Raw genomic sequence first — 19311 nt, forward strand, 5'->3', positions numbered from 1 at the left:
ACGTTTTTTAAGATATAATACTGTTGTACACTTAGTAGACTACAGTACAAGGTACACGAAACTTTCATATTCACTGTGAAGCCAAAAAATTGTTTCAAGATTTGCTTTATTGTGGTGGTCTGGAACTGAACCTGCAGTATCTCTGAGGTATGCCTGTATTATTCATATATACAGAGACAAAACCATAAAGAAAAAAAAATTAGATCATTACATAAAACTGAACTTTTTAAAATAAAAATTAAAAAACCAAGCCAAAGACACAGCACAGACTGAAAAATATCTATAGCATATATAAAACAATAATATCTTTATTCATAAAGAGCTCTAAAATACCAGTAAAAAATAGATTAAATACCAATAGGAAAATGGGCAATTCTCAGAAGAAAATACATAAATGGCCAGTAAGTACTTGAAAGATTTTCAACCTTAAAATAATCATGTAAATGCAAATTAAAACAGCAAGACTTTTTCACCTATCAGATTGGAAAAGATTGAAAAAGGCTGAAAGGGAAAGTCGCTGAACATACAGGAAAATGGGTCCCCAATAATGCTGCTGAAGGAAGGAGGGAAAATGTTGTAATTTGGGGTGGGGGGGGAAGGCAGCCTGTACAGATGTTACAGAAACACAGTTTACTGTCAGTCATTTAAAATTATTCTTTTATATGGGTTCTACCATTCTCCAGCTTTCCGTTGGGCATATGTTTAACAAACAGGTTTTGCTTAAATATGAGACACCTGCCCAGCAACCTAAAATTAAGGGATTTACTTTCTTTCATTTGGACAGAATTTCTTGGCATTCTCTATTTACCAGAAATAAATGCAGGTGCACCTGTCAACATTAATATTTGAATCATTTAGGTTAGCTTAGTTTCCAAACAGAAGTATCCTAAATCCTCTCAGGTTTCATTCATTGTCAAGAAATTCAGCTTTAAGGAAGAGAGAGGAAAGAAGGAAAGCAAAAGCAGAGAGAAATTCAAATTTCCCATTTGTGCTTTATTCTGTCCTAAGTGACTGATACATTTTTCTGTTCTAACTAGTTTTCTCATTCAGAGTTGCTACCCTTGAATGTATTTCTCCCCACTTAACCACCCCACAACCACTTTCTCTTGCCTCAGGTGTTTGTCTCCTCATTAAAGTGACAGCTGTTTGTAGCAACCATATCCAAAGACTGGTTATACTTGTTAAAATTGGACAAAGAGGAAGATGAAGGAGGGACGTTTTCCAAATACAATAAAACTACCATAGAGTACTTTTTTTACATAGACTTTATTCCTTTTTTAACTAACAGAAACAAATGTGCCTTAGCCAGTTTTACCCATTTCCACCTCCAAGGAGGTCCTTAAAATTAAGGTAAGTTTTCAAATGGAATGACAGTGCTGTATAACAAAAATAACAATGGTTAAAATGGCTGATATTTATTGATATGTGCTATATGCCAGGCACTATTCTAAGCCCATTACATGTATACATGCATTTATACCAATGTTTAATCCTAATAACAACCCTATGGGGATTAAACTTCATAGCAATCACTGTTATTCCCATCCTGCATAATCAGAGACAAAGGAAGCTAAGTAACTTTGTTTTAAGATCACTCAAATAGCAAGTGGTGATAGAGCTAGGAAATAAAAAAGGTCAGGCTGTTTGTCCTTTAGAGTTTCAGAGTTTCCCACAGTCTGTTTACTGTCCTGTCCCTGAGATGTTTTAAATTTTCCTCGATCCCCAGTCAGGCTTTTTAAAATCAGATTTATTTCTGCATAGGAAGTTAGACAGTTTGTCTGTTTTTTTTTTAATAAATTTTTAAAATTTTTATTTATTTTTGGCTGTGTTGGGTCTTCGTTGCTGCATGCGGGCTTTCTCTAGTTGCGGCGAGCAGGTCTACTCTTTGTTGTGCATGGGCTTCTCATTGTGGTGGCTTCTCTTGTTGTGGAGCACGGGCTCTAGGCACAGGGGCTTCAGTAGTTGCAGAACGTGGGCTGCAGTAGTTGTGGCACGTGGGCTCAGTAGTTGTGGCTCGCGGGCTCTAGAGCGCAGGCTCAGTAGCTGTGGTGCACGGGCTTAGTTACTCCGCGGCATGTGGGATCTTCCCGGACCAGGGCTCGAACCGGCATTGGGAGGCGGTTTCTTATTCACTGCACCACCAGGGAAGTCCCACAGTTTGTCTTTAACACCTACATCATTACCCAAATTTGGACACCTTATTTTGGATATCTGCCCTTCACATACAAGGTCATAGTCTCCACGGTCACTCCTGAAACACATGTGTTAGTGTTTTTATTTGCAGTGACATTTCTGCCTGAGGCTTCTTTGACTTTGTTTTGAAGTTTATTTTCAAGAATTAAATGAAAAAGCCTATTGAGCCCGTTATTGCTTGTATTTATTTATTCTTTCCCCCTGCTTAGTTGTTAGATGAGTGACCCAGTGCCAGAGCCCACAGAATGCCTGGAATGTGAGCTAACACTGCAGAACCACTAATAGAAAGAAAACACAAAAGTGTTCTTTATAAAGAAGGACATAGTGAGAATGACATTACCAGGCTCTTAAGTGGGAATGGTCTTAGGACACTGATAATTTCAAGAATGGAAGCAAATTCGGAAGCACAACCAGCCCCAGAGAGTTGCAACTAAGTAATCCATCTCAGTTCTCAGAAATTGCACCAATTTTTATCTTTTCTTTTTTTTTTTTCTTTTTTATCTTAATGTCATGGGTTTTTAAACCTTTTTCCAGACCTTTTAGGGAAAGGTCTGGAAGAGCTAGCATTTCTTGAGCATCTACGTATGCCTAGAATATTAAGAAATTTGTATTTCTTTTCTGGTCATGGATGCATAAAGATAGAAATTCTATCCTAAAACGTTTATTTTTTACCAAGGAAACGATTAGGGGCCCAAGAATCTGGACTTGTTTAAGGCCCTCAGAGAGGGTGTCAGCAGTTTCAGGAGTTAATAAGATCAAGTCTGAGATCTGTTTTACAGAAAAATGAAATACTTGCCTCATCTATTCTGAGGACAATAACAAAGGGGCATAAAATTCGAAGGAAAGACTTAAATTTAATATAATGAGTGTTGTGTCCTATCTGAAATGAAACCCTAAAAGATGTTTATAAGTGGTGAGTGACAGATTCTAATTTATTGAAAATATTCTGGTATTTGCAAGGCACTATCTCGAGGATGATTTCTCAGTTTGAGTCGGTATAAAGAGAAGTAGTTGTTTGTGGTCCCGTGATACCGAGTTCGTATTTCTTCTCATGTCATTTTCTTCGAGAATGAGTTCTTCCGCACGACTAACCTACCTGTGTTGTTGATGCTTATCTACTCAACCGGACTTGGTCTTGGGGCGGCAATGAACGGTGTCATTGGTACATTGCCAACCTCATCTCCTGCTTCCCGAGTGTGTGTCCATGATGACAAGGGGAACCCCGTGTCTTGGTCTGTCACAGACCAGTTTGCTACCATGTGCCATGGCTAAACCCTGCCAGAGCATCGCAGGAAAGGTTACAGCCGGCTGGTGGCCCTCACGCTGGCCAGGAAGTTGCAAAGCCAGGGATTCCCCTCTCAGGGCAACGTCCTGGATGACAACGTGTTCTCCATCAGCCTCCTAAACAACATTCAAGCCGAGTTCTTGCCTGGTCGATTCTATAGGCTTATTCTCACCCCTGCAGCTTTCTCTGGGCAAGTTCACCCCTAGCCCATTAGAACTCCAGGAATTTTCTTCCTTTTTCTGAACATACACATGCTCCTAGCTGTCAATGAGGGGAAAAATTAAAACTAGAATCAGGAGAACCTTAAATTTTTGAAAAGGACCAGAAGACAAGCAGGGTTAGGCTGGGAATGCCTAACTCTCCCTGTCTCAAGTTTCTAAAGTAATGACTATAGGGGTCAGAGACAGCTATGGGTAAAAACAGGATAATTATCTTCCTTTGCGATCCACTGTAGGAAGAAGGTTCTAAAGTCAGAGGGTATTCGCAAAGGAGCAGAAATGACTGCATGAGAACAAGTGATTTAACACGGGAGCATGTGGCTACTGCTTCCTTATTGCTGCTTGGGCTTCTACTCGGTGTTCTCATTACCACGTCAGTTCCCTACGACCCAGAATAATGCTCCCCTGTGCCTGCCACTGCTGTTTCCCCAAACGCTCTTCCTACCACCTGTGACTCAAGTTCTCTGTAGAATATTCTGCTTTTTTCCCTTTAATTACTGTCTCTCCACTTCTGCCTAGGACTCTAGCATATAGTTCTTCCCTGGAAATGTTTGAATGCAGTGGTTCTCACCTTTTAGTGCCCTTCAGAATCACCCGGAGGGCAGGTTGCAACACAGATGGCTGAGCCTCTCCCCACAGCCCCTGATTCAGTAAGTCCGAGGTCAGGCCTGAGAATTTGTACTGCTAACAAGCTTCCATTTCTCAGTTGCCTTGGATGGAGGAATGAAGATATGGGCATTTTAAAAGCTAGAAACAAACGAACAACAACAAAAACAAATAAATCAATAAAAAAAATTTTTAAAAAGCTGGAAACAGACGATGTTGGCATAGGACTGGACATTGCCTATCACCTATTCCAGCCCCCTTGTTTATAATCTGCTTTCTCATGGGAAACTAAGATGCATATGTAGGTGTGAATCTGGATATGCAAATGCACATGTAAACATACATACACATATATTTACATTTATTTCATGTTTCTGTATGCATATGTACATACTCAGAGAATTTTGATAAGATAAACTTTAATTCTCTCATTACATATGAAGATTTGCGGGCCAAAGAAAATAAATGACTTCTTTGAGATCATATAGATAATCAGTGCTAGAGGCGGAGCCAGAACAGTGTTACTTTGATTTCAACCTTTTTTTTCCCTAAGCCAAGTATCTTTTTCATAAAGGAAATTTAAATGATTAAATTGATTAAATGATTATAATCAATACTCTTATTAGTTTTTTATCCTTATCAGAATTTTTGTTTTAATTTGGATTCCAATTGATTGTGTATGCATATCTTTCAAGGAAAATAAAGGAAGAGATAAACATCACAAGCTACGTTCTTCTATCTGCAATAAAAGCAGATACAAACACAATGGTTGGATTTATCTAGTCTGGATAAAGTTGACTTAGCCATATGGAAAATATTGGTTTCTTACCCCATGGAGGTCACAAACATCCCGACTACAAAGATTAGAGGAAGTCTAAATTTTAGGTGTCTATTCTTAGAAAAGTAAACAAACTGGCTGAAGGAGAGCTTTGTTTTAATTAAAAAAATATGATTCCTTGGGAGTGACAGTATGCTTAGGTCACCATGAGCCAGTTGTTACCTAGAGACTTATCGTTGGTGCCAGAGGGAAGAGGTCTAAGTAACTGGGGTCCATAAATCTCTCGGGAGAATGTGGTCTAGTTTCTGCCCCAGGGATTCTCATTATCTTTAGCATTGATAACTGAGGGTTACTCCCAGCTGGTACATGGCATCATTATTATAGCCCTGTGCCTTATTGTCTTACTAATAATAATGTGCCTACTGTTTACTTAACATTTAACTACATGCTGATAATTGTGCCAAATTTTATATATACTTTTGTGTATGTGTGTGTGTGTGTGTGATTTATCTTATTGTGGGAATTCTGGCTGGGGGGTGGGTTATGACTCATCAAAGGTTATGCAGATTTTAAGTCGTGATCAGAGCCTGAGTTTGTCAGATTCTGAAGCCTGTACTTTGAATTATTATGCTAATTGGCCTCTCAGGCAGCTAGGAACTCTCTGAGGACTCAGTACAGGCAACATGCTCAACTCTGCAGAGATGTGTACTTGGCTCTGGGTGGATGCGGACTGGGTTTTGCAATTGTCTGCGTATTTAGTGAGCATGAATGTTCACCCTGCCTATAAGACTCACTGAGGGGAAATACAGAGGAAGAATGGAGATTTCAGTCTGCTCAAACTTTGGGAGCAGGACAAGGCAGGGCAGTTTCGGAGGACATTTAGACATCCTCTAGAATAGAATCTCATTTAATAACACAAGTTTTGTTTCTACTCATTTTGCATTTTTCATGACGAATTTTTGTTTGGTGATTTGAATTTTGAGAAAAAAACATGAAAGAACTCTAAATTAAATTTCTTTAAGTTGTCTGTGATAATACCTAAAGTTTTATATCCATTTTCCCTAATCTCAGTAAACACTAGGAGCAGAGAAAAAACTGAAAGTAAAACACAGCCGATGGAATAGCACAGCACCTACAACAAAGGTGATTTCTCCCTTCTAACCTGGGACGTTAGCATTAAAATTATTTTAGTTGGGGAAAATAAAAATAGTAAAAAAAAAAAAAATGCAGATGGAGGGATTGTTGTGTCAGTATAGGTAACATTAACAGCCTAATTCTCTTTCCCCAAGTTTCTATTCACCCATGTTTCTCAATCTCTGATAGAAGTCTTGGCTCCAGCTATTAAAACCCAGTTGCCGACAGCCCTTTGCTTTTTCTGATCTTACTGTACCTGAGCAATGAGGTGAAAGAGAGAAAGAAGCCACTCCCAGCCTCTCCCCTTTTCTTTACCCCCTCCAACCTCAGCAGTGCTGGTGGCATGTGTGTTCCAGCCCTGTTGCAATTTTGTTCACTTCTTTTTAAAATTATTTATTTATTATTTTTATTTATTTATTTGGCTGCGTCAGGTCTTCGTTGAGGCACAAGGGATCTTTGTTGAGGAGTGTGGGTTTTCCCTCTCTAGTTGTGGTGCGTGGACTCTGTAGTTTGCAGGCACGTGGGCTCTCGCTGAGGGGCACGGGGCTTAGTTGCCCCATAGCATGTGGGATCGTAGTTCCCTGACCAGGGATCAAACCTAAGTCCCCTGCATTGTAAGGCAGATTGTTTACCACTGGACCACCAGGGAAGTCCCTGTTCACTTCTTGAGTGAACTTTATTTTCTTGAGTGAACTTTTGTTCACTCCCCCTTATTCTGGCTCTTGTGATTTTAAAAGTTACAGATAAAAATAGCTAACATCTATCTGGGTATTCTTCTTCCTAATTGATGTGTGGCTTTCTCTCCCTCTAACAGATCTATGTGTTTCCAAGGCAAAATATACTCTAGGTTTTAAACACTGTTAAAAGACATTGCTTATAATCCAGTAAGACTGTCAGAGTTTAGTTAGTACCATGCAGTTACTGCAGTGAACACGAGATGTAAGATTTTAGTTCTAGATTATTTCCCAAAGAGAGCACTTGATATATTTCTAGTTGTCCCATTAGAATTTTTGCTTTTTTTTTTTGGCTGCGCTGTGCAGCTATGGTATCTTAGTTCCTGGACCAAGGATTGAACCCAGGCCCCAGCACTGAAAGTGCCGAGTTCTAACCACTGGACCACGAGGGAAGTCTCTCTGCTGCATTTTTGACTATTTCCTTTCATCAGATTCCTGAGACTAAGAACATGGAAAATAAATATGCAAAAATAACAATATAAATTTCAGGAAAAGAAAATAGGTTAAAAGGGGAGATTAACCCCACAAACATTAAAACATACTATAAAACCTATATAAAGTGTAGTAATGGTACATGATTGTGCAGAACAAAGGGGAAAAAAAGGTCCAGAAATAACAAGTACACAGGAAAGTTTAAAATAAGATCAAAGTGGCATCTCAAGTCGCTGGGGTAAAGATGGAATTTTAAATAAGTGGCAGTGAGACAAATGGATAGCAATCTGAAAAAAAGTAAAACTAAATTAAACTCATATTTCATACCTATACAAGAATAAACTCCAAATTGATCCAAGATATAAATAAATAAATAAAGCCTTTAAAAAGAAAAGAAGTCATACAAATACTAGAAGAAAACATTGGTTGGTTCCTTTATAATGTGGGTATAAGGAAAGGCTTTCCAAATTCAGAAGTAACAAATTAAGTTTGATAAATAAAATACATATGTATGTGTGCATGTGTGTGATTTCTCAGTGGCAAAAGATCTGGCGTCAAAATATAAATTACACACTAGGAGAAACTATTTGCAATTTATATCACAAATAGAGAACTATTTTCCATAAAATATAAAGAACCCTTAACACTGAGAGGAGAAAAAAAATTTACTCAAATCCAATAGAAAAATGGGCAAGAGACATGGTTAGTTCACAGAAAAACAAATAAAATGACCCTTAAACATATGAAAAGATGTTTAACTTCACTCGAAAAAAAAGTGTGATTAAACTGTCATGCAATACTTTTAAAAAATATTGAGAACCCAAGTTTGAAGCTGTAGAAAATAGGCATACTCATATACGGTAGTGGGAGTAGGAAAGTTCCAACTCCAGTGACGGGAATTCAGTACCATCTAATAAAATACATATGCATTTATACAAGCAATTCAACTTCCAGAAGTTTACCCTGAGGATTCCTCCACAAATATAAAACCAATGTTTGCACTGGGTTATTCACTCCAATATTATTTGTAATATCAAACTTTTAGAAACAACCTAAATTTCCATCCTTCAAAGTCCAGGTGAATGAATTACGACACATCTACACAGTGAAGCACTTATAGCAACAAGGAAGTTCTCTGTGATGTAATTTGAGGTAATTTCCATGATACGTTTTTAAGTGGAAAAAAAAAGCTACATGTACAAGAGTATGTAAGAAAGAATGAGAAAATTAGTGTATATCAAATAGATCTCTGCTAACTTTTCTTTTGCAAACAAAAACACAGGAAGATTAAACGAGAAACTATTTTTTAAGTGACCTATAAGTAGTGGAGTTAGGGATGGGAGTAAGACTTCCCCGAATATATATCCCTTTTATATTGTTTTGACTTTTGAACAATGTAGGAACCTGGGATTAAAAATAACATCTATTCTTTGGCTCTGTTGACTGAAAAGGGCTACAAGTAACAACACTCAATGATCATCCCTGATAGTCAGATCTTCATTAATACCTTTCAGGGAAAATAGAACTCTTGGAGAAAAGGCTGAAGAACAGGAAAAGGAAAAAAGAAAAGGAAAGAACACCTTGGGCAAGAAAGTAAGGAAATGCTCGAGACTAAATGTGGTCATGTTGGGAATTCCCTGGCGGTCCAGTGCTTAGGACTCCACGCTTTCACTGCCAAGGACCCGGGTTCAATTTAAAAAAAAAAAAAATTGGTCATGTCAAAAGAAAACAGAACTGGTACAACGAACTTCCTACTTGGCAAATTTGATACCATATATAACAGCATCGAAAATAACAATAATGTAGTGGATTATAACACCTGAATTTTTTTAAAAAATCCTTGAATCCACAATGATATGAAAATGAGGTGGTCTAGCAAACAAAAAATCTTCTTTACAGAAGAATACCTACTAAGGAATGTAGAAGGAATGGCAAATTAGAAAGTTGACATTTTGCAATCTCCAATTTAAGAATTAACTCAAGCAAGGATTATTATTAAATAATATTAAATAAAATTTATTTAATATTATTACTACTTACAAATTGTAAAGGGTAAAATGGACCTGTATAATGGAGATGACCGGTGGTCACCATCTTTACCAAGTGGTCAAACTTAGCATGAGCCGCAGTGGAAGAACCCAACATTGTGTGCCTTCTGATACAATGCAGTGAGAAGTGCAATATATCACCACATAGATTTCTGGCCAAGACTGCGTAACCTGAATCTAATCATAAGGGAAGAATCAGAATAATCCAAATTGTGGATGGAACATTCTATCAGATAATTGGCCTGAACTCTTCAAAAAAGTTAATATCAGGGGTGGGAAGAAAAGATGTGAGTGCTTCATTCTAGATTTTAGGAGACTAAGAAACTTAATCACCTGCGACTCATGAACCTTTATTGAATTCTGGATCAGAGGAACAAACTCTAAAACACACATTTTGTAGACCATTGGGAAAAATTTATTATGATACATTAAATGATACTATCAAATTAATGTAAATTTTCTTAAGTACGATATTGGTAATGTGGTGGTATTTATTTTGTTAAGATGCATGCTGAAGTATTTAGCAGTAAAGTATGATATCTGTAACTTAATTTCAAATAATTCCTAGTAATGTCTGTATAGTGTGTGTGTGTGTAAAGACAGAGAGGGATCAAATATGATAAAATATCAGTGAATCCAGGTGAACAACAGCTGTTTATTACACTCTTCTTTTAACTACTTTTACGTTTGAATCAAAATAAAACTAATGGTAGAAAGTGGCAGATTTTTACAGGCAGCTTAACCTATGTATAAATGACAAACACAGGTCACCACAAATTTAATGTAAAATATTGTATTTAAAGTATTATTTTATTCTCAGTTTTCCTTGACTCAAGAGTTCTTCTTTCTCTTTTCATTGGAAACTCCATGACTAATAATTACTGATAAATGTTGAATTTGTGATGTTTGACTCTGCTCAAAAACCTTAGACCCAGAGACATAGGAGACAATTTAGGTGAGCAATAGATGATGGAAACCTGAGAGGCAAAGAATGCAGAAGTAGAAACAGAGAGGTCTTAAAGGAGGAAAGAAAGAAGAAGCAGAGCTCCAAAGAAAAACACTGAAAAATAAACACAGTAGAAATAGAAAATTATTTCAACAATGGTATCAGGCACTGGTCTAAGTACTGGAGATACAACAGTGATAGTTACATTGCGGTGAACAAAAGTTTTAAAAATCCCTGCCTTCATTTATTCTAGAGGAAATGGCATCTACTATGTGGCAGGCACTGTTCTAGAGGCTTTACACATATTAAATCATTTGTTCCCAACAACAACCCTATGGGATTGGTACTATTCTTACCCCCAGTTTTCAGATGGGTAAACTAAGGTAAGAAAAAGGTTAAGTAGGACGCCTAAAGTCGTTCAGCTAATATATGGCAAAGGTAGATATTAAATCCAGGGAGTTTGGCTCCATCACTCACGCTCTCAAATTCTGCACTATATCACAATAGAAAGGAAGGAAGGAACTGCATAAAAGACCAGAAAAAAAAAAAAAAGGAGGAGAAAGTGCAGAGAAGAGGTAAAAGAGACACAAAGCATGGTCAGAGGAAAGGAGGAAAGGGTACCTATCAGGAGCATTAAACTGAAGGAGGGCTAAATTCCATGCCTTTCTTAATGAATTTATGGCTTTGAAAATAACATAAGATTGTCCTCAGTAAAAGAGTTGAGAAAGAAGGGGGAGTAGAGATAAGCAGTGGGGTTACTAAATGATCAGTTTAATCTACTACAACATTCTGTCCAAGCCTTGCCCTGGAGGGATGAATTATGAAGTATGAATAAGAGATAACAAGGGATTATTACTAACAGTTTCTTTGAGTTCCTAGACATTCCAGGTCAACTCGTTTGCAGACTTGCTAAATGAGAGACTCAGTATTTTCCAGCCACTCTTTTCTTGTTGATAAAACATAGCAAATTATAACAGCTAGATATTTGGGGAATGAAATCTCTCTAGATGTAAAATATCACTGAGGATTTCTACAGCTGTTATACCCCGTATCTGATCACATGCACATTGGTTAATAAAATAACGTAATGGGAAGAAAAATTGCCTTGCCCCATTAAAAATATTTTATTATAAACTAATCAAGATTGGGTATATTAAGATCATGACCTTTATTTTACTAACCTGAGTGATTATTTTATATGAAGTATTTCATAAGTATTAATTCACCCATATTGAGTCAAAGATTGAATTATCTCTGGAATAGTACTACGGGCTGCTGTTGAACAAGTCAAATTTAGTTTATGCTGAAGATGAGTGTAGGGTAAAGAACATTCGTTCTTTATTATCATAAAATGCCAACTCAATTACTAATGACAAAATTTCCTGTTTAATAAGTTGTTTATTCATAGTCAATGAGAGAGCCTGGTCTTAAATCCTAATCTCTGACAGGAGAGGAGGGTGATGAATATACTTTAAAATGTTGGATAATGCAGGCAGCTGACAATGAATTATAGTTTAAAAATCCCCTTTATGCAGCTACTATTCAGAGTGCTACATGCTGCATCTCTTGCAGCTAACTGGCACACCTAGCATTCTTTGTCCTTTCAAAGTACCTGGCCGACATCTTTTAAGGGTCGCCAACTCTCTGTGGAGTGAAAAGGCAATGTGCTTAAATGTTTCATTCAAAAAATATCATACATATATACCACGTTAGTCTCAGGGCCACATGTTAGGTAAACTAAGCCTCTTTCTTCTCCCAGGAACACACCCTTTGGTAATACAAAATTTAAAACAAAGACTCCTTTTTAAAAAATTTGCCTCAGTTTTCATTTTATCTCAGACCACTGGGCTAAGCTGCTTGATATCCCCAGAACCGCCACATTCCCTCTCTTCCTCTTTTTTCTCCAATTTATAACTAATAACATTAGCTCCTCTGTTCTAAGCTCCTCTGTTCTAAGATTATGGGTCTGGTACTTATTGTCTAGCTCCAGCCACTGACTTCTGCATCTTTCCCTAAGGATTTCATTAAAAACTGTGGTTTGGGTTCCCAGTTCTAAAAAACAATAATGAACTTAAAAAAAGTAAATTTAGGGCTTCCCTGGTGGCACAATGGTTGAGAGTCCGCCTAACGATGCAGAGGACATGGGTTCGTCCCCCGGTCCGGGAAGATCCCACATGCCGCTGAGCGGCTGGGCCGGTGAGCCATGGCCGCTGAGCCTGCGCGTCCAGAGCCTGTGCTTCGCAACGGGAGAGGCCACAACAGTGAGAGGCCCGCGTACCGAAAAAAAAAAAAAAAAGTAAATTTAAAATATTTTGCAAGCTTCATAGTTTCAAAGTGTTACCAGAATTGTTTCATTTGACCTCCACGAAAACCCTGGGAAGCACACGGGACAGGTACTATTTATACCTTGCAGATGAGAACATAGATTTGGAGGCATTGGGAGACTTGCCCAAGATAACACGGCCCATCAGAGTCACCTGACTCAGTCCAGTGTAGATTTTCTTTGCACAGTCTGAGTTCTTCAGGTCCCGAGAACCTTAGTTGTCAAAGGAAATATGATTAGAATCTCTTCTAAAAGGCTTGTAGTTTTCAAGGTCTATCCATAATCAGTCTGGATTTTATTTATACACAATAACCTCACCCTAGTCTCAGACTTGCACTTTGTGTTCATTTAGGTGGCTTGTTTGTTTCTTTTTTCATTTAGTCATTAAACTATAAACAGTGATAGGCTGGGGTAAGATTATGAAGATATTTTATGTCATGCCTAAGGGTCTGAGTTTATTTTTGTAGCTATGGGGATTGGAGAGGTAGGGGCAGAAAGGAAATACATACACATCAGCACTTGGTTAAATATTAGATATGTGGGGTGAGTCTAGCCACTGAGGGAAAGGGAAGACAATAGAATTGCTAGTCAAGCTAATCCTTGGGATAAGGAACACTTGAAAGAGGGGACTGATTTAAGAGAATAAATAATGAGTTCAGTTTTAGGTTTCTAGTGTGTTGACTGAAAAAAAAAAAGCACAACATAAAAGTTGAGAGTTATGTTTTATTTGGGGGACATTCTTAGGACTTCAAGCCTGGGAGACAGCATCTCAAGAGAGACTGCTCCGAAGAGGGCGGGGGGTGGGGGTGGGAGGGGGGAGTTTTTGCAACAAAACCAGGTAGTTGAAATATCAAAAGATTATTGTTAATAAAAGAAAATCGGGTATCTCAAGTTAAGTTTAGCGCTTCTCTATGTTTGGGAAGATGCAGGAGTCTGGGCTCACTGAAATCATCCCTGTGCTATGCACCCCAGCTATCTGGGGCCAATTAGCTATCTGGGGCAGTTATCCTATACTTTCTCATCCTGAGTTTCCTTAGGTGCACCGTCGGGGTGACTGCCGGGGCTGACGGCTAGATGGGCTTGGAGTGGGCAGCCCCTTTGCCTCCATCCTGAGTTCCCTCAGGGCCCACAGTCTGGGCAGCTGTAATGTAATGGCTTAATGGCTGCAACATCCTTTGTTTACTGATATGGCAGGCAACATTTTAGTTCTCAAGTGACATTCAAAAGAGGTGTCCAATAGAAAATTGAACAGAAACATTTTTCACTAGGTTAGACTGTGGTAGGAAGCAACCCTCAAATTTCATTGTTTTACTGTAACAAAAGTTTGTTTCTTGCTTAGAATATGTATCAGCTGCTGTAACTTTGCTGGATTCCAGTCAGCTCTGTCCCATGTACTGTCTTCATTCCCAGATCACAGCAAAGATGGCAGCTCTGATTGGAGCTTGCCCAAGGCCAACCTTGCAATGGCTCTTCCTTTTTGCTCAGATGCATCCAATGTCACACCTGTTTAAGCTGAAGCAAGTCACACGGCCAAAGTCAACATCAGTGGGGTAGAGAAGTGTATGGGAATAAGGAGCATTGCAAGTCATGTGGTACACAAGCCAGGAAGTATGATCTTCTTTCAGGATGAGGAAATAAATAATTTGAGACAATTATACAATCTACCACAAGTCTGGAAATAAGCATCATGGTCTATAATAGAGATATAAATTGGAGAATCATCAGAGTACAGGTTGCAATTGAAGCCACGGGATGGATAAAATCATGGAAAGTGTTTTAGACGTGAGAGAAGAGAAATGTCAAGGACAAAACTATTCTCTACACGTGCCTCCATATTCACCATTGCACCATTGCTCATAATGTTGCCTTATCCAGAATACCCTATCTGTCACTCCCATATCCACACTCTGTTTATAATAGTTAGTGTGATAGACATTAGTGCAATTTAAAAAAAATTCTTAACAACACCCTGACTACTTTTTTGGAATGTTACCTTTCCCTACCATACAGTTTTATTAGGTGGGGGGATCCCCCAAAGGCTTCTTTGACTGTACCTTTTCTTTTACTGTCCTGTATTGTGAAGGGGTAAGCAGGTTGCATAGACTGAGCCAGATGGATACTTCTGAGTGGAATTTGACTCCTGAGTAAATGCCACAGGGACAAGTGTGAGAGTCGGAGTGCATTCCATCCAGCGGAGAAATCTGTTCCTGTTGTACCAACTCCTTATTCCCTCGGCAACAGCTTTGATTTCTACCTGTTTTAAAGTCTGGTATTCCCACTTTCCCAACAACTCTGTCAATATCTCCGAACAAATCTCCTAATATCCTTATGACAAAGCCTCTTTTCCTTAAATTAGAGTTGGTAGTAGGCAATTCAGAGGGGAAGTAAGTGGGTTCACTTTATCAGCACCCTTTATCGGGCTTTTATGCACTGTGAGATATTAAAGCATAGCAGACACCACTATCCTGAAGGCAAGCTGCCTATTTCTTTGTTTATGTTCTTTTTAGACTTTATCTCTTTGAAGTTTAATTTATTTGGCATTTCCTCTTAACATTCTTTTATGCATTAATACACAACTTCTTGACATCTAGAAATTCAGGTGCTTTATGGTGGGTGAATCAGGCTCACTCCTCAGCAAATAGGTTTTCCCCATTCCCCATGCCCACTCTAATCCCTCACCCAATCCCCATTGGCATGAAAATTTGAAAGCAATAAATCTTGTGGTTTACATTACACTTCCCTCAGAATACAGGCACCTTCGTTGGAATTCTCCCAATATTCCTGCAAGGAAGGAAAACTCAGTGTTCTTATTGTCACATGAAAGCAGCAAAAAAAGGCCTAGAGTTTATCTATGGTCTAGAGTATTATCATTGGTAATGTTTCTTATAATGTTGTCTATGAACCACTAGCATCAAAATTGCTGAGGGTCTTGCTAAAAATCCACATTCTAAGCCCTCCCCGAAACCTATAAGAGCAGAATCTTTGAGAGTAGGGTAGGGCATTAGCCTGCAGTTGATTTTCTTGTGCGCTAAAGTTAACTTATTATCTCCTACGTTTGAACAGAGAATTTGATGTATGTAACTGATGTAAAGAATGAAAATTCCAACAGGACAAGCAATTCAGCTTCTTTCCTCCATCACCTAGAACAGTAGCTGACATTTAGCACACACTCAGTGATTCCTGGTTAAGTAAATGAACAGAAAAGAACATGAAGTCATTTAAAATAGGACCAAACATTTAAAGAAGGTCATTTAAAATAGGACCAAACATTTAAACTTGTGAGACTCCTGGCTCCACTGTTTATTGGTATTTGATCTTAACCTCCCTGTGCTTCAGAGTTCTCAAGGAGACTATAGAGCTACTTCGTTAGTTTGCTGTGAAGAATAAATGAGTTTGGGCTTCCCTGGTGGTGTGGGTAGTTAAGAATCCGCCTGCCAATGCAGGGGACACAGGTTTGAGCCCCGGTCGGGGAAGATCCCACATGCCTCGGAGCAACTAAGCCTGTGTGCCGCAACTACTGAGCCTGCGCTCTAGAGCCCGAGAGCCACAACTACTGAAGCCCACGCGCCTAGCGCCCGTGCTCTGCAGCAAGAGAAGCCACCTCAATGAGAAGCCCACGCACCGCAACAAAGAGTAGTTCCCACTCACCACAGCTAAAGAAAGCTTGTGCGCAGCAATGAAGAACCAATGCAGCCAAAAAGAAATTTCTTTTAAAGAAAAGAATAAATGAGTTTAAATATATCGAATGCTTAGAGCAATTCTTGCCTAATACACTCGAAAAATTTAGTTAATTGTAATTTAGCAGTAACTGGCCCAAGGTCAGGCATCCAGTCAGCAGACATCAGAAGGTCCTCTCTTTCCAAAATATCTTTCACCATACTACTTGGTCCTTCAAAGTATGGGCAGAAGCTTGCACCATTGCAGTCATTTTTTTCTAAAGCAGACAGGAAAAGTGAACACTTTCTAATAAAGCAGGGACCTGTAACCAAGGACAAACTGAAAATCACAAACTAAGCTTCCTTTTTTCTGTTAGCTAGCTTTCCGCATTCCCTCAGGCAAAGTTAAGTGTGTCAGAGGGCCTGGCAACGAGAGATTCTGAAAGCCTACCCAGAGATCCATATTTATGTATTTTTAACTTCTGGGGTTAAACAGGGGTGTGTGTGTGTGTGTGTGTGTGTGTAGGGGTGGGGGTGAGGGAGGTAGGGGAGTAGTGAAAGGGGAAATTTTAAAAACGAACACAAAATTCTAAATCCTTAAGTTCTTATAGCGGTTTGGTTTTGTTTATTTTCGTTTGATCAAACGAAATGCCCCTTTGGACGAGCATGACCAAAACCAAAATGAAGACCGGTGTGACATTCCCGCATTCCTACGAAGAACAACAAACAATACAAAGGCGTTTTCTCAAAGGGCTCAACTTTCCCAATCAGATGCTTTTGATCTACATTCGATAATCTTGGTAGGATGGTGAGGGTGGATTCGGAGTGGACACGGAAACTTTTATCAGAAGAACTTGATTAAATCAGACTTTTTTTTTTTTCCTTTTTAACTTCCATGTTCCTTCACTCCAAGGAGAGTCCTTGGAAAGAAGACATACACTGTGTTGGGCATTTCGTGGGGCAGTGCGGGTGTGTGTGCGGTGCAAGGGTGTCTCCTGTTGTTTAGAGACAAACGGTGGTGGGCTGGAAACTAGGATAGAACTGAGAAGAGAGAGGGGAAAGACTCAGAAATGAGATCACGGCCGCAGGTCTAGGATCGCAGGTAAGAAGAGGAGGAGCGATCGTGGGGTTGCGGGGGAAGTGAGGCTTTTCGCCTTTGAAAAGCCGGAAAGCCGCGAGAAAGGGAGGGAGGCGCGGACGGGAGGGGGCGGGGACAGTCCCAGGCCCGGGAGGCGGGGTGCTCGGAGGCCACGCCCACGGCCGACCGGCAGTCCTGCGCTTTCCAGAGCTCCGCTGGCGTTCTCTGCGAGAACCGGCGGAAGATCCACCGGATGAATGGCCCTCCTCTCGGGATGGGGGCCCCGGGTCCGCGCGGGGCTCCGAATCTCGCGGCCTCGCCCCACAGCGGGCGGTGCGCCCGGCCGTTTGTGCGCGAGGCGGGGCGCGGGGCTCCCCTGGCCCTGGGCGCGCCGAACCCCTCGGTAGCGGGGGCTAGCAGCAGCCGGTGCGGCGCCCACGAGCACAGCCCCGGAGAGAATGTGGACTGTGACTCCTGGGTCCGAGAGAAAGTGCTCTTTCTTCTGCACCCGGAGAGGTGGTTGGGGACTCAGGGGGACTCCGTACGGGAAGAAGTGGCCGATGAGGAGGACCTTTTCAAAGCGGGAGGACAGGACCGGGAACCCGACTGCCCTTCGCCTCTCTTTCCAAGGGAAAAGCGAATTTCTGGCAGCCGTGTAGACGCTCCCTCCCGAGCTCCGGGGGACCCACCCAAACCCCTCCTCGTCCGGGTCGTGGATTATGAGGTGACACAAGAAGTCCTGCAGGTCGCGTGGGCGAAGGGCTGCATGACCACGCTGACCGAGGAGCGCTCCATGACCGCGGTCACTTTTACCGCCAACACGGAGTGAGACCGGTTGCGGGGCGCCGGGACCCTTGGAGAATCCCGAGCCCTCGGCACAGAGAGAGAGAGAGAGAGACCCCTGTGTCCACGCCGCGGAGGGAGAGTTTCACGGTCCCTCAGGACCTGACTCCCCGAGGAGATTCAGTGGGGAAGAGGAGCCCGAGGAACGTTCAGGAGTTGGTGAAGGAGCGCTCATCCTTAAGAAAAGAAAATGCTCTTCCGGAAACTCCAGCCTGAAATTAACCGACAGTAAGAACCTTTTAAGAGGCTTCAGGGAGGCGCACGGCACCCAGTGCAGACTGAAGAACTGTAAGCAACACGATATCTCCCTTATACTGTGGCTTAAATACTCTGACGGTCTGGGGACCTTAGAAGAGGGGAGGAAAGGTTATTTTCAAATTGGCAGAACGTGGGAATTTTGAAATAAGAAAATCTGTTGTTAATTTTTATTTTGAGATAACTCTCGGTCACTTTTCTGCCTCCCCGCCCTCCCCTTCTCTTTAAGACCTGAAAGCAGAAGTGAAGTTTGAAGTCTGCTCTCTGCAGAAGGGTGGGGGTGGGAATATATGGGGAGAGAGGCTTGTTTTGAAACTGAAAAATAAAGTAAAAAGTGGGAAAATAAAATGTAAAACAAAATCGTTTTTTGTTACTGTCTTCTGGTGTGCACATCTTTTTCTTTCTTTCTTTCTTCCTTTTAAATGTTCTTATTACCTTTAAGTGTTAGGAAGAAAAGAGAGGAGCTAGGAAAAGAAGGGGAGGAAACAGAAGACTGAATTTTGAAGGTGAAATGCTATTTCAAAGGGCTTTACCCCAAGTATTTAATTTAGTTCAGTAAAAATGCTATTAATATGAAATTTTTAGTTATCTTAATGTTTGAAACACTGCAGATAAATCTTCTGCTCCAAAGGTAGATAGAAATATATAGTTTGCCATAAAATGACTGTATATCTTATTCTTATTCGAAGTTTCTTACTAATAAGATTTGTAGTCGAGACTGGATTGAAAAAAAATCTCTCCTGATACTGTTGGAAAAAAAATTTCTTCTGATGCTATTGAAA

General features: G+C 40.1%; 2 protein-coding genes across 6 annotated transcripts in view; both read left to right on the forward strand.

The window, feature by feature from the left end:
- Positions 1-17318, forward strand: part of CENPQ (centromere protein Q) — a 33947-nt gene extending 16629 nt beyond the window's left edge. For 2 of the 5 annotated variants that reach the window (XM_027127465.1, XM_027127471.1), the window contains one exon: positions 17002-17265. In XM_027127465.1, the coding sequence (XP_026983266.1) occupies positions 17002-17148 (147 nt within the window). In that variant the 3' untranslated portion in view covers positions 17149-17265. Of the gene's footprint in view, positions 1-1288; positions 1825-14107; positions 14689-17001 lie in introns of those variants that run through there. The other 3 variants (XM_027127467.1, XM_027127466.1, XM_027127470.1) reach the window with 3 other exon arrangements.
- A 244-nt stretch (positions 17319-17562) lies between these two features.
- On the forward strand, positions 17563-18884 carry CUNH6orf141 (chromosome unknown C6orf141 homolog). The gene has a single exon (XM_027127472.1). The coding sequence runs from the start codon at positions 17685-17687 to the stop codon at positions 18258-18260; it is 576 nt and encodes a 191-aa protein (XP_026983273.1). The 5' UTR covers positions 17563-17684; the 3' UTR covers positions 18261-18884.
- Positions 18885-19311: the final 427 nt, after the last annotated feature.

The sequence above is a fragment of the Aethalodelphis obliquidens genome, unplaced genomic scaffold, assembly GCF_003676395.1.
Source record: "Aethalodelphis obliquidens isolate GAN/ISIS:26980383/991018 unplaced genomic scaffold, ASM367639v1 scaffold31, whole genome shotgun sequence".
Classification (NCBI taxonomy): Eukaryota; Metazoa; Chordata; class Mammalia; order Artiodactyla; family Delphinidae; genus Aethalodelphis; species Aethalodelphis obliquidens.